Here is a 13,129-nt window from a genome sequence, read left to right on the forward strand (position 1 = left end):
GACCACACCACACAGCTTGGTGTCATTGGCAAACTTGCTGAGGGTGCACTCAATCCCACTGTCCATGTCTCTGACAAAGATGCTAAACAGCGCCAGTCCCAATACTGACCCCTGAGAAACGTCACTCGTCACTGGTCTCCACTTGGACATCGAGCTGTTGACCGCAACTCTTTAAGTGCGACCATCCAGTCAATTCCTTATCCACCGTGTGGTCCAGCTGTCAAATCCCTGTCTCAAATTTAGAGACAAGGATGTCGTGTGGGACAGTGTCAAATGCTTTGCACAAATCCAGGTAGACGATGTCAGTTGCTCTTCCCTTATCTACCAACGCTGTAACCCCATCGTAGAAAGCCACCAAATTTGTCACGCATAATTTGCCCTTAGTGAAACCATGTTGGCTGTCACCAATCACTTCCTTATTTTCCATGTGCCTTAGCATAGTTTCCAGGAGGATCAGCTCCATGATCTTGCCAGGCACAGAGGTGAGACTGACTGGCCTGTAGTTCCCCAGGTCTTCCTTTTTTCCCTTTTTAAAAACGGAGGTTATGTTTTTCCCTTTCCAGTCAATGGGAACTTCACCGGACTGCCATGACTTCTCAAATCTGTAGAGTTATCTGTAGTCATCTGCATTTGAGCACTTAATAAGTAAAAATGGAGAATGTAATAGAAGAGTTGACTAGAAACTTTCTCATTTTGATTATTTTTAATGAAAAAAGTAAAACAAAAAATAATTCAATGTTCTCCCTCCTTCCCTCCCTTTTTGTTTTGCTTTGGTTCACATTCTCTTGTAGTTATTAGGAAGTCACCGTCATGATGGTGTAAGTTTGAGCCTTGGTTTTCATGTCAAAGTCTCAATAGCATCGCTCAGGGACTTTTTGCCTCTCTATGGTAGTGCCCTCTCAGGTACACTTTGTCAAGCCCAACAGCAGCTGCATTAGTGGTTGGAAATCGTGACCTGCGCCTTGCTGGAAAACCTTGACTTATGTCTTTTGACTATTTGGATGGTGTGAAAGAGCCCAGGTTGTCTGGCATCTGGGAGGAGGTGGTACAGATGAAGATCACATCAAAGGATGTTTTAGGGAAAGTTTCCACCTTTCAGGGGTGTGAAAAACAGTTTTTTTAAGTTCTCTGTTGTGGAGTCCTGTCAGCTTCAGCATGACAAGAAAAATGTTATTAAAACCTCAGGGAAAGGCTTCCTTGTCATTCCCATGATACTCCCTCCAATACCAGTTGGCTCAAAGAGGAGTTTCAAGGTGTTACCTTCAGGTTATGTTGCAAGGAGGCAGGGTGCTGCATACAGATTACCACCATGAGTAAGCCCCGTGATTGTTAAATCCACTGTACAAAGACTGCCTAGCAAAAAAATACAGCATTTCTTGATAGTTGCTCAGTTGCCCACTCATTTCACACAATTTGTGCTTTTAATTCTCTCAGATTGCTGTGGATGCCTGTGTCCCCACAGCCAAGCTTCTGGTTCAGTCAACGCTTCTTGTTAAAGGAGTAGTTAATTTCTTTTTCTGTCTTATACAGATGATGAAGAGGTCTCCATTAGTGCAGATCCTGAGCCAGCTGACCTCCAGGAAAGCCCTGTGAACAACCCCACAGAGGAAAGCCTCGGTGAGCCTCCATGCATCAACACAGTGACCTCAGAAAGTACAGCTCCAGAACAGCTAAATGGATACAGTGTGAACAGTGTCGATAGCCCAGGGGCTGTCAAACCACCTGGGGAAGTCAACCAGAAAAGCTTAAACGAAGAGCTAGCAGGAGATGGGGAGGTTGATGTGGTGCCAGTTCCTGAGCCCTTGGAATCCATCCCAGAAGTGCTGCCTTCTTTGAGTGCTACGGACCTCACGGAGCAGCTGGCTCTGCTGGCTTGCATGTCTCCTGAGACTGAAGTTAGGGAAAATAACGAAGTCAATTCTGGTACTCAGGGAGATGGTGGAGTCTTGACCAGCATAGAAACGTTAGATCTTGATGAGGTGAGTGCAGATGTGCATGCTGGCAAGGACCTAGAGAAGAGTCAGGAAGAAGAAGGGGCTTCAGCCCAGGAGGAGGAAGACAACAAGCTACAACTAAGGACCACAGCAAAGAGGAAAAACAGGCCGTGCTCCCTGCCTGTGTCTGAACTTGAGACAGTCATAGCTTCAGCTTGTGGTGAGCCAGAGACCCCTCGCACGCACTATATACGGATCCACAACCTGCTCCACAGCCTGCCCTCAGCACAGATGAGCAGCGATGGGGAAGAAGAGCAAGATGGTGGCAACGGTGGGGAGAACGATGAGGAGTCTACAGTCAAGGAGGCATTGGAGAAGGAGGTGGTCAGTGAGAGTGAGACAGTGGCAGCAGAGCCTCCTCTGGAAAATGAGGCTGAAGAGAACTTCAGCCAGAGCACGGTGCCTCCTGGGACCTTGGATGAGCAACTCTCCAACTTAAATGATGGGCTGTTGGATGGGGAACACCCCAGGACAGGAAGCGAGAGCGAGTCGAGCTCCAGGCCCAATGGTGACAACGAATGCGAGGCGTGCGACACTTCTTGCTACAGCCCCTCTTGCTATAGCACTTCCTGCTACAGTACCTCCTGCTACAGCACTTCTTGCTACAGCACCTCCTGTTATGACAGTAACAATCGCTTCTCCAGCCATACCCGCTTCTCCTCTGTTGACAGTGCAAAGATTTCTGAGAGCACGGTCTTTTCCTCACAGGATGATGATGATGAAGAGAACAGTGCTTTTGAGTCAGTGCCAGATTCAGTACAGAGCCCTGAGCTGGACAGGGAGCAAGTGGATGGCTCCTCCCAGTGGCCAGATGAACTAGTAGCTCATGGTGGGAATCCACAAAGAGCCACAGAGAGTCTAGACACCCCAATAGCAGGTCCAAGCAGCAGAAGAGAAGGTTAGATCCTGAGTATCGATGCGCTGAGCAACCCTGATTATCTGGATGTCACAGAAGGCATCAGATAATTGAGGTTTCAGATAGCTCATGGTTTATTTCATACAAATTTGGGGGCTGTGAGCTGGGCCAGATATCAGGGAGGGTTGGATAATTGAGCCTGTCCTTAAAAATCCCAGCAAAACCAGATAAATCAGATGGGGATCTGCATATATGGATTCCTGTAGATATACGTGCATCATTATAAAATCAAGATTAGCTACTGTAGTTATGTGGCAGATCAGCATTATCACATCCACCAACTCATTCCTTATTTCCTGGGATTGCTCCATTTCACATATCTGATGTGCTGCCATGTCTCTGAGAGTCGGTGAGGGGACGAGCTTGTGCTTGTTGAGGGGCAGATATGCTGATTTAAGCCAGCTAAAGATCTGGGCCAGTGTCTGTATATGATTGGTAGGCATGCACAGTCATAAGCATGGAGAAATGCAAATATTTGTCTCTTACAAACCCAGTTTTCTAGCCCTGTTTGTTCCAATTCTCCAAATATCAAACAAATCTACCTCAGATTTCACAGACCATAGGGCAACTCAACAGAGATTTTTTTTTTCTTAGGTGCTTTGAAAATTGAACTACATTGAACAAAATTCTCTCCTTATCCTCCTCTAGAGATAAAACATACTTAAGAAAGTAATTTTTTGTCTTTGTAATTTAGGTACTGTTTTTCCCAATCCCGCCAAACCGTTACATTAAGTTCCTCCCTTTGGTAACTCATTTTATGTTGTATGGAGTTACGTGAAGGGTGGGTTTGACTACTCATCTTTTCTTCAGCTAGTGTATCATTTTTCTTCAGCTAAAGAAGTAAAGGCCTCAGCAGCAGCTAAGGAGTATGCAGAAAGGTCAAGAGGTAGTCTTTGCATTCCCAAATCCTGAGTCATCTGTCTCCCACTATAAGTGACAGCAAATTAAAATGGCACCAAAAGGATAACGTATTTGGGGATCACTGGGAAAACCCAACCAAAGCATCCTTCTACCTTTTCCTTCTCTATTCCCAATTTATTTACCCCAACCTTCCCACTGCCACAGACCCTGCCCCAACAGAAGGAAAGATGTAAGAGTGGCCTTACATGCTGGACTGCGTAAAGACTTTAGACAGCTGGGCCTAAGCAATTATTCACTCTGCAGAGCAGAATCTAGCCCAAAGAATTAAATTCTCAGAAGTACACAGAGGTATAGAAACCCACAGTTTCGTTCCTTGCAGGTGAGGGTCTTTGTGTGTGGACAGCATTTATGTGCAAGTATACCTAAGAGGGCACGAGCGTGTGTGTGTGAGACCATGCTTACAGATTTGATGGTTATTTTGGACTGTGTGTACTTTTGAGAGGGGATGTGGGGGGAGAGGGTGTCTTCTGCATATGGATTCAGTACAGCTCCAAGATTGCGTCCCTTGAGCCTGTATAAAGGGCACTGCAGCGTTCACGGTGGCTTTGCTTTGATTAGCTGAGAGAGAGTATGTCTGAAGGGCAGCCCGGCTCTTAGCACTCTTTTGATATCACCGGGGGTGCTTCAGGAAATGTGCATGTTGCTTCATGACTTGGCAGCTGTTACAAATACAGTAGATGTGGTCACCTCCATCCAATCCAGGTGACTGGTACTACCATGCTTCCACTGGCTTGGCGTAACTATCTTGACTAGGGGAGAGTCAATTATGGTGAGGTAAGTAAAGAAAAAAAGATGGATGATCTGGTAGTTGGTGCTACAACACCTGTAGTAACAGCACAGTTTTTAAGGCTATGAGAGATGGAGTTTCAGCACTGAGTAACAACTTACATAACTCTGCTGTCTGTTCAAAACATGCAGCAGATGCAACTGTGAGATACGCCTATACACAAGCGGCTTAATGAAGACATTTAACAGGCCATACGGTATCATCAGAGCACCTAGAAGAGGGAGTATTTTTGTCTAAGCGATTTTTCTCACTTCTGGATGGTGTGAGATTTTTTTACAGTTTTATACAAAATTGGCTTCTGCCTTCTAGCTGTTGGTTGTTTAAAGAAAAAACATATTTTCTGGTAGATTTTTTTTACATTTGATAGCTATATGTTTGATTTCTTTACAAAATGTTCATTCTTAGGCTATTAAGATTCTGACATTAAAGACAGCTAAACCAGCCAGCACACAGTGAGTTTGGCTTAGCTGAATGGTCTGATTTTTAATTTTGAAGTATCCTTGTGTAATTTTCTGGTGATGTTGGAAACGCTAAATATATTCTTTCCCTGAGCTGCATCTTTCTGATGCATGTAAATGCTATATTTATGCAATTCAGATTGTATCTGTATTAACAGGCCCACCTGGAGCTGGAGGTTATAGTGAAAAACTGTTACTACACAATATGAAAATGTGTCCGTTAGGAACCAGAACTATTTATCCTACTAAGGTTTTAAGGACAGACCAAGAAGGAATCTTAATTCTGGAACCTGTGAAGTTCTAATGTGCAGGTTCCTTATTCTCACAGTTAAGTCTAAGATAAGGAATGCTTTTTCATCCCTACTATAACTTCTTAGTTTCTTAAAGGATTCTATAAACATTGACTAGATCTTAAGTTACTTGTTCCTTTCAACGGAACATGAGTTTGGACATTTGCTTAGGTTTCATTTATTTCATATTTGGATAGACATATATACAATGTTAGTGTTTAAAAACTTCCTCTGCACTGTCTACTGTGTGTGTCTCTCTTCTTCTTCTTTCCCTTTTCTGTATCTCAGGTCTTCCTTCTTTATCTCAGATCCTGACTATGTCTCACTATCTTTTGTCCTCCTCTTCTACCACCTGTCTACTACCTGTTTCTGGTCCTTCTCTCATTCTACCTCCTTCTACCCAAGATGGACTCTTTGAATTTTGAAAAATACCTATAGAAGGGGATGATCTTCTGCTTTGCGGGGACTGCAAAATCCTGCCATTCCGGTCCGCTTATACAGCCACTGATCTTTTGGAAAAGCAGAGAAAGATCCAAGGCAGCTTTTAGCCTCGTATCCATCCACTGATGGGATGAATTAAAAGTTGGAACCAGGATTTTGCATGTTCCTGCCAATTTCTGCAGAAGCTTGAGTTTGGTTGTACATGCACAGTATTTCTCAGAGATCAAGCCTGATTCTTCTCTCGCTTGCACTTGTGTGTCTATGAGTCCAGAATCTGGCCCATAATAGTTTAGCGTTGACTCAAACCTGAGATCAGAGCCTTGATTGCATTATTTTAATAATTCTTTGGCATATGAGTTGTTATTAAAATAGTGCCTGAAAATAGGAATAACCAGAGCTGCTAGTACACCAGGCTAACCTATTTAAAAAATAATCGCTTGTTTTACAGTAGCACATTTTTTGAACCACATTGTGAAAACAGTGAATGACTGTCAATGTCTTGAATATCTTGTCCGTAGGTGATTGTCCTTTACTTCATAATTCTCAGCCAGTCAGCCAGCTTCCTTCTCTGAGGCCTGACCATCATCACTACCCAACTATCGATGAGCCTCTTCCACCAAGTAAGCTTTAGTTTTTTAATTTATTGCATTTTTCAGCTTTTCCTGTTAACTCAAACAGTGTGGAGGTCAGTATGTCTTTCTAAATAACCCCATCTGTTCTGTATATACATTCTCCAGAACCCAAGCAAATATGCCCTTTTGTTTCCTTTATTTGATCCTGACTTCAAGTGTTGTTGTGTTATTTTGGACAAGCTCCATAACCTCCCTCTGCCTTAGTCCGTCTTCTTCCTTAGCTACTGTGAAATGAAAATAATAATACTGCCCTGTTTCCAGTCAGTGTGTTTAGACTGGAACGAGTGGGTATCTGTCAGGTGTTCCAGAAGCCTTACTATAAAGCTTTCTGGGTGGTGTATCAACAAAGTACTCTGATTTTTCTAGAACGTTTGTCTCTAAGTTTTCTATAACCAACTTCAAAGATGATTTGGGATGGCAGTCCCTGTGGTCTGTCAGCTCTGCTTGCAGGTCCAGCAGGAACCCTTTCACAGTCAGGACGCTTCTGGGACAGACAGGTCCAAACCTGAGCAAAACCAGCAGAAGCTGGGAAAAGGCAGCTCGCATAGAGTGGTCTTGTACTGTCTTTGGAATTTTATGTTCATAATGGACTGTAATGGCGTCTGCAGTTGGGTTGGATAAAAATGAGAGGGTCTTAAGTAGTGTGATCGATTAATGGGATTTTTGCCACCGAATCAACTGCTGGAAATGTTTTCACTTCTCTCTGTAGCCTTTACCTTTGTGTATTCCTGGAGGATTACCCTGCTTTTTGCATTGGCGTTAAGTGCCCAGCAGAGCGCACTCTGTGCCCTGCAACATGCTGCTGATCACCTTCAATTTCAGCACGATTTAACAACCTAAAATGTGCAGTGCCTCAAAAAAATAACCAGGTGTATAAACAAAGCAGTCTATTTTATTTTGTTTTTTTCAAAGCCCAAGTAGGGAACACAGTTATTTGGCCTATGGTGCCCTTGACAAATAATTCATCATTTACCAACCATGCTGTCAGTATTCCCTAAGCCGAAAATAGCCCCCGATGCTGGCATTAGCTGCACAGTAGCATGAATGATTCAAATGCCTTTAGCCCAGTGAAGGTCTTATTAGAGTCCCACGGTGGCTTGCCAGTGAATGATGAAATGGGAACGGTTACCTCTGTAACAGGCAAATATTTTTCTTCCTCCCACTCTTACCTCAACATTTTGTGAATAGAGCACGTTCCCCACTAGATGACTTAATGATAGGACACTGACACCAGCTCAGGTAAACAAAACATACTGTGAATCTGTTCCATATTCTTCCATCACCGATTAATACATTTTTCCTCTTTCTTATTATCCTCAAAGGGCAAATATTTCTACCACTGGTTTTCACAAGTGCTTTCACAACAGTGTTTAAGGACATGAAACGCAATGTGTGATGATACAGTACAGAAGTGATATCCCTTTGTAGGATTTTATTTTAGCATTTGCATATAACATCATTTTTACAATAAAGGCTGATACCGTGGGCTTAAATATATTGATCTTAATAGGAATAGACTGTACTAAGTTAATTTTGGGGGGAGAAAAGTTGAATTGGATAATATCACCTAGGAAGCCTGCTTCCAAAAACTCTCCATGAAATTTTAAGATAATTTCAAAATGAAAACTATAGTTTTAATCTAGAAATGCTTCTTTTAGCATTCAGTATCACTATCTCAATGCCTTTAATGCCTCTTAATCCTAGATAAACAGTTCTGCAATCATGTGAAAGGAAGAAACTTTATGTGTTAAACCTGAGTTATATGATCAAACCTGGCTTACTTCTCACATGCAGCATTAGCTTCCGTCCATAAGTAGAGTTGAAGATAATTTGCCAGTGCTGCAAGTTCAGCATTGACTGGTTTTACTTCAGTCATGGAGAATCTTCTGGACAGTCATCTTTCTCTTTTGAATAGTTCTCTGAATAACTTTGTTTCATCATAACCCCACAACAGTTGGTCTCGGGGAAGAAATTTAATTTCAGACAGTTTTATTTAGGAAAGTAAGGTAGAACAGGTTCATTATTTATGTAGAAATGTCATAATGACCAGTCTGAATGTTAAGGCCTATACGAGATTGACAGAAGATTTGCAGAGTTTGTATGGCGTCATGATGGCATTAATAGTCACCCCTTATTATGCATGTGTTTGCTAGTACTGCTGGAAACCCTACAGAACTGAAGCCAAGAAAAATACATGTGCCCAGTTCAGAGCTGCTCTTTGCCGAAGGTGTGGCTGAGCTTGGAAAGGAAAAGACAGTGTATTTACTTTGCCCTGCCAGGATTATGGTCCTGCCAGAAAAAGTTGCGTCTTTTGGTATAAATCAGAGCAGTTTCAGAGGCTGCTGTGAAATATGACTCGGCTGATGGAGGGGGATCGCTGGAGAACAGAACCAGTACTGTCCCGTCCCCCAGCCTGTGCTCCAGCATGCTCTTGCTGTGAAGGTTAGATGGAGGTTAGTCTCTGTTGTAGTCACAGTCTTATTTTGCCTGAATAACTAACAAAAGACCCTGAGGGGATTTGGCTGCTTCCTAGATCACCTATGCCCCTAAAGTAGCATGAAGGGACTTGAGCACAGCTCAGAAGCAGAGTTCTGTCTGTCAGTTTACCCGTCAGCCTGTTTGTCTCTCTGTGCAGGTATCCGTCCATCTGTCCACAAATCTGGTATCATATGTAGCTTCAGTGACTTGTGTGACTTACAGGTTGTCTTGTGGGAAGGCAGAAAGTGCACCTGCCACCTGTGTACAACAAAAGTATCGGCACCTGCCACCCTTTGACAGCCTTCCCGGGTGACCAAAAGAAGAGCTATTCAGCTGATTAGAAATGCTGTTGCAAGGAGCAGTACTGCTACAGGTTTCTCAAAAGCCATGGGGGACGCAGTTCTTATGTGTACGTATATCCTATGCCAATGCAAGTGTCAGCCTGTGGTTTCAGGTATATAAACCCATAACGCAATGAATAAAGCAGTGCTCGCAGATAAGTGTAGTTCATCTCTGTACAAACTGCTGCTGGATGTCTGATACATCCAACAGAGATAGCCTTCCTGAAATTGTAATCCAGTCTGCATGATCCTGACCTGGTTTTTTCACTGTGACCTCCAAGCTCTGGAGAAGTTTTGTTGCTCCTAGATTTCTAAGTATTATGCTTAGGAGCTTAGGAACTCTGAGTTGTATTTAATTAGAGAGACGCTGCGATATAGCCTCTAGAGCCAGTAGTGCACAGGACTGGATTATGAGAAGCCCTTGTTTGACTGGGTAATTGGGTAGTATTATTCTTACTAAGTGTCCATCAGCAGGCTTCAGACCAATGTGCCCAGTTGGTGTCTTCTGTAGGCTGTCTAGAGCGTGGGTCTACAGCATCGCCTATAAGCTTCTAATTATCCATTGACCTTTATTATTCTCAACTTGTTACATGTATACTACAATAGTGTGGGGTGAGGGCTAGGATTTGTCCTTTGCCAGACAGCAGCAAGGAAAACGAAGATCTTAGTCATGTTAAGGTACATCATGTCACCTTTGATCTGGCCAAGATTATTTCCTTGAAGATATTGCAGATAGTGCATAGCTCCAGAAGAACCATTCCCCACCCACGGTGGTACACCTGCCACCAGGGACAGCATGCTCAGCAAGGCCAGAGCCTTTGGCCTGCCTTATGTGTCAGTCTGATTTCCTTCAATGTGCATCTGTTGTACTTGATGTGCTTTTTTTCACCGTCTTATGTTTTAGACATTGTTTTCACAAAGCTGTGGTCTTGTTCTTGAAACAGCTACTAGATCCTTGGGAAACTTTACCTGGTGGGAGGAAGAGAGTCCTCTCCTTGAAATTATATAGTGATGTTCACAGTGAGAGACACTGTGTGTGTGTACCTGTACTGTGACTATAGGTTTTGCATGTATAAGGACTGAGGTACTTCCAGTCAGCTTTGAAAAAAATAATGCATGTACATATGGCTCTTGTTGTTTTGGAATCTTACAGAAAATTTCTCCAAGGACTCCCAGTGCCCATCTTCTAAGGTTTGTGGGATTAACGTGTCAGGGGCAGCCAGCCAAAAACTTAAGACAGCCTACACTTGGCTGGGATCAGCCCAGGTATGGGAACTGAGTTTAGCCAGGGCTAGCATTCAGGGGATGGGAACTGGTCATGAAGGACAGGTTTCCAGAGACAGCAGGAAGAGGTACAACTTCAGTCCTGCTCTTAGAGAGTAGGAGATAAAATACATAAAGTATGAAATCCAGCTGATCCTGAATTTGATCATAGAAAACCATAGAAGAAGGAATGGACTCGTCAGGGAGTAGGGTATCATAATAAGAGTATGGGAATAAGAGGAAGTGTTTGCGCCCAAAGGTAATCACCATATGTGGATTTGTGTGTGAATGTGAGTGAGGTTTGTATATAAACACGAGTAGAAAGTATGTGCATATATTTACATAGATATGTCATCAGCTGATGAATCATGTAGAAATATGAAGCTAGCAAGTCTAATTTATATCACTACTCCATACATTCCAGCCAATTTGATATGTGGCTTTGCTAGCTAACTCACTTCTGAATTTCTCCTGTTCCAAACACTTTTTTTATCAACATTACCATTTTCCACAAGCCATCATATACCAAATAACTTAGTTTTCAATCATGGGACAACTTAAACATTAGTAGGAAACAATAGTGATGGAAGGCTCGATATTATGCTGCAGACTTTCAATCTGGATGGCATTCATCAGAGCAATAGATTTATGATACTAATCTACTTACAGAGATTTCTAAGGATATGTCCAACCAGGCTGTGATCAGTTTTCAGGGCAGCCTTTAATTGCTGTACGGTATCCTTCGAAGCCACTTTATAAAAAAGAGAGAACTGAAACTTGTTTGTTCTGAAACATAACAAAAAAGAAAACATGGGATTTGCCATATTATTTCAGATGTAATCCTTTTCTAGTAAGGGTCGGTTCTATGTGGCTACCCCGACCTGCAGTGAATCCAGCCAATTAGTATTACTAATTGTAAAATTATCCAGCCCTTTAAAAAATGGAGCCGCTATGTCACTTGTTTTTCATAGTCTATGGTAGTGAATTCCATAGGCTACCTATGTGCTGTGTGTGAAATGTTTATGTATATGCATATATAGAGACAAGCACATAGTATATATACACATTTGAATGTATACTTTGAATATATACACATAATATATATTGCACGCATGTAGACTATATATATGTGGTATCTCTTGTGTGTATATACGCTGTCTGTGTATATGTGTGTGTGTATATCTATCTCCCGCACTTAGGTTTTCTGGAAGGCATCACACTGACAGCATCACCCCTTCCTTTTTTTCCAACCCTAGATTGGGAAGCTCGGATAGACAGCCATGGGAGGGTATTCTACGTTGATCACGTCAACCGAACCACTACGTGGCAGCGCCCCACAGCCGCAGCAACGCCGGATGGGATCCACAGGTCTGGCTCTATCCAGCAAATGGAGCAGCTGAACCGGCGGTGAGCACTTGCACCTATATTCCCTTGAGATCTGCGCTCCCTTTTTTCCACACTGCCCCAGCGGCTTCCTTCCTTCCCCAGTGCATTGCGTTGGCTCCCTAAGGATTTGTTTTTCCTCCTTGTCCAAGTCCAATGTACGCATTCCTGTCCCTGCTGATGATGTCTTTCAGCCTGCTGGTGTGCCTGCTGTGGGTGTCCAGTACCCAAACTTGCCCACACGAGAAGCGCTGTTTGAGTGAAAGATGTTGCAAAACGTTTCAAACAGCAAGAAGAGGTTTTTGGAAAACTTCTTTGAAATGACCCTCAGAAGAGAAGGGAGTGTTTTTCCAAAAGATGGAGTCACTTTTGCTATTTAACTGTAAGAGCGGTATCAATGGGCTGGCATCTAGTGCTACACCGCAGAGGTTTCTGAGCTGACTGTTATTGAAATAGTGTTGCCATATCAGTGTGGCATTTCTACTCAAGCTAATTAGGCCTGTTGAAAGGTCTGTCTCCTTTTCCAGGGCAGAGCACTGCTCTAATAGGACTGTACACATTTCTAGACGTAGACAGATCTGCTTAGTGTTGCACTGGGCCCTGTAAATCTGTCAGTTCATTCTGAGCTGGCTGAGATATCTCTTAACATGGTGCACATTTTCCCTTTGTTTGACTACTCCACACATAGATTTGTGTATCATTTCCTTCTCATGCTTGCTTTTGGGACTGAATTTAAGAGGAAAGAGAAAAAATAAACAGTTGGTCAAAATCCTCCCTTTTTACTTCAGAAAAGGGGTTTTTTTAATTCCCTGCTTACTGTAATGATACGGTTTCTAGAAAAAGACATGCAAAACTGAAATTATATTCTAATCATAGCATGCAAAATGCCACAAAAGTTTTTTGGTCTTTTTTTCTGTGCTAAGAGAAGGATCTGCAGCTGAGAGAAGGATGCAGAGTTTTAAAGTACTCTTTTCAGAGTGCAGAATAGTTTGGGAGTTACTCTGTGTAAAGAGAACTGGGCCCTGAATGATAACGACTAGAAAGTTACTGTAACTTGTGGAGAGCACACCAGCCTTCTTAAAGTGGTTGTTTTGCAACATAAGTTGACACCATCAATACACTCTTGAAGAATTTCTCCATTTTTTCGCCAAAATTCATTATTTTGGATGGCATTTCATAAATGTGTTATGTCTTGCAGAGGTGAAAGAACCTGCTCGGTGCCTGT

General features: G+C 42.7%; 1 protein-coding gene across 1 annotated transcript in view; it reads left to right on the forward strand.

Moving 5' to 3' along the window:
- Positions 1-13,129, forward strand: part of HECW1 (HECT, C2 and WW domain containing E3 ubiquitin protein ligase 1) — a 185,366-nt gene that overhangs the window by 108,736 nt on the left and 63,501 nt on the right. The window contains exons 8-10 of the mRNA XM_009274874.2: positions 1,531-2,892; positions 6,326-6,427; positions 11,778-11,928. Coding sequence (XP_009273149.1) covers positions 1,531-2,892; positions 6,326-6,427; positions 11,778-11,928 — 1,615 coding nt within the window. The remainder of the gene's footprint in view (positions 1-1,530; positions 2,893-6,325; positions 6,428-11,777; positions 11,929-13,129) is intronic.

The sequence above is a fragment of the Aptenodytes forsteri genome, unplaced genomic scaffold, assembly GCF_000699145.1.
Source record: "Aptenodytes forsteri isolate BGI_AS27 unplaced genomic scaffold, ASM69914v1 Scaffold282, whole genome shotgun sequence".
Lineage (NCBI taxonomy): Eukaryota > Metazoa > Chordata > Aves > Sphenisciformes > Spheniscidae > Aptenodytes > Aptenodytes forsteri.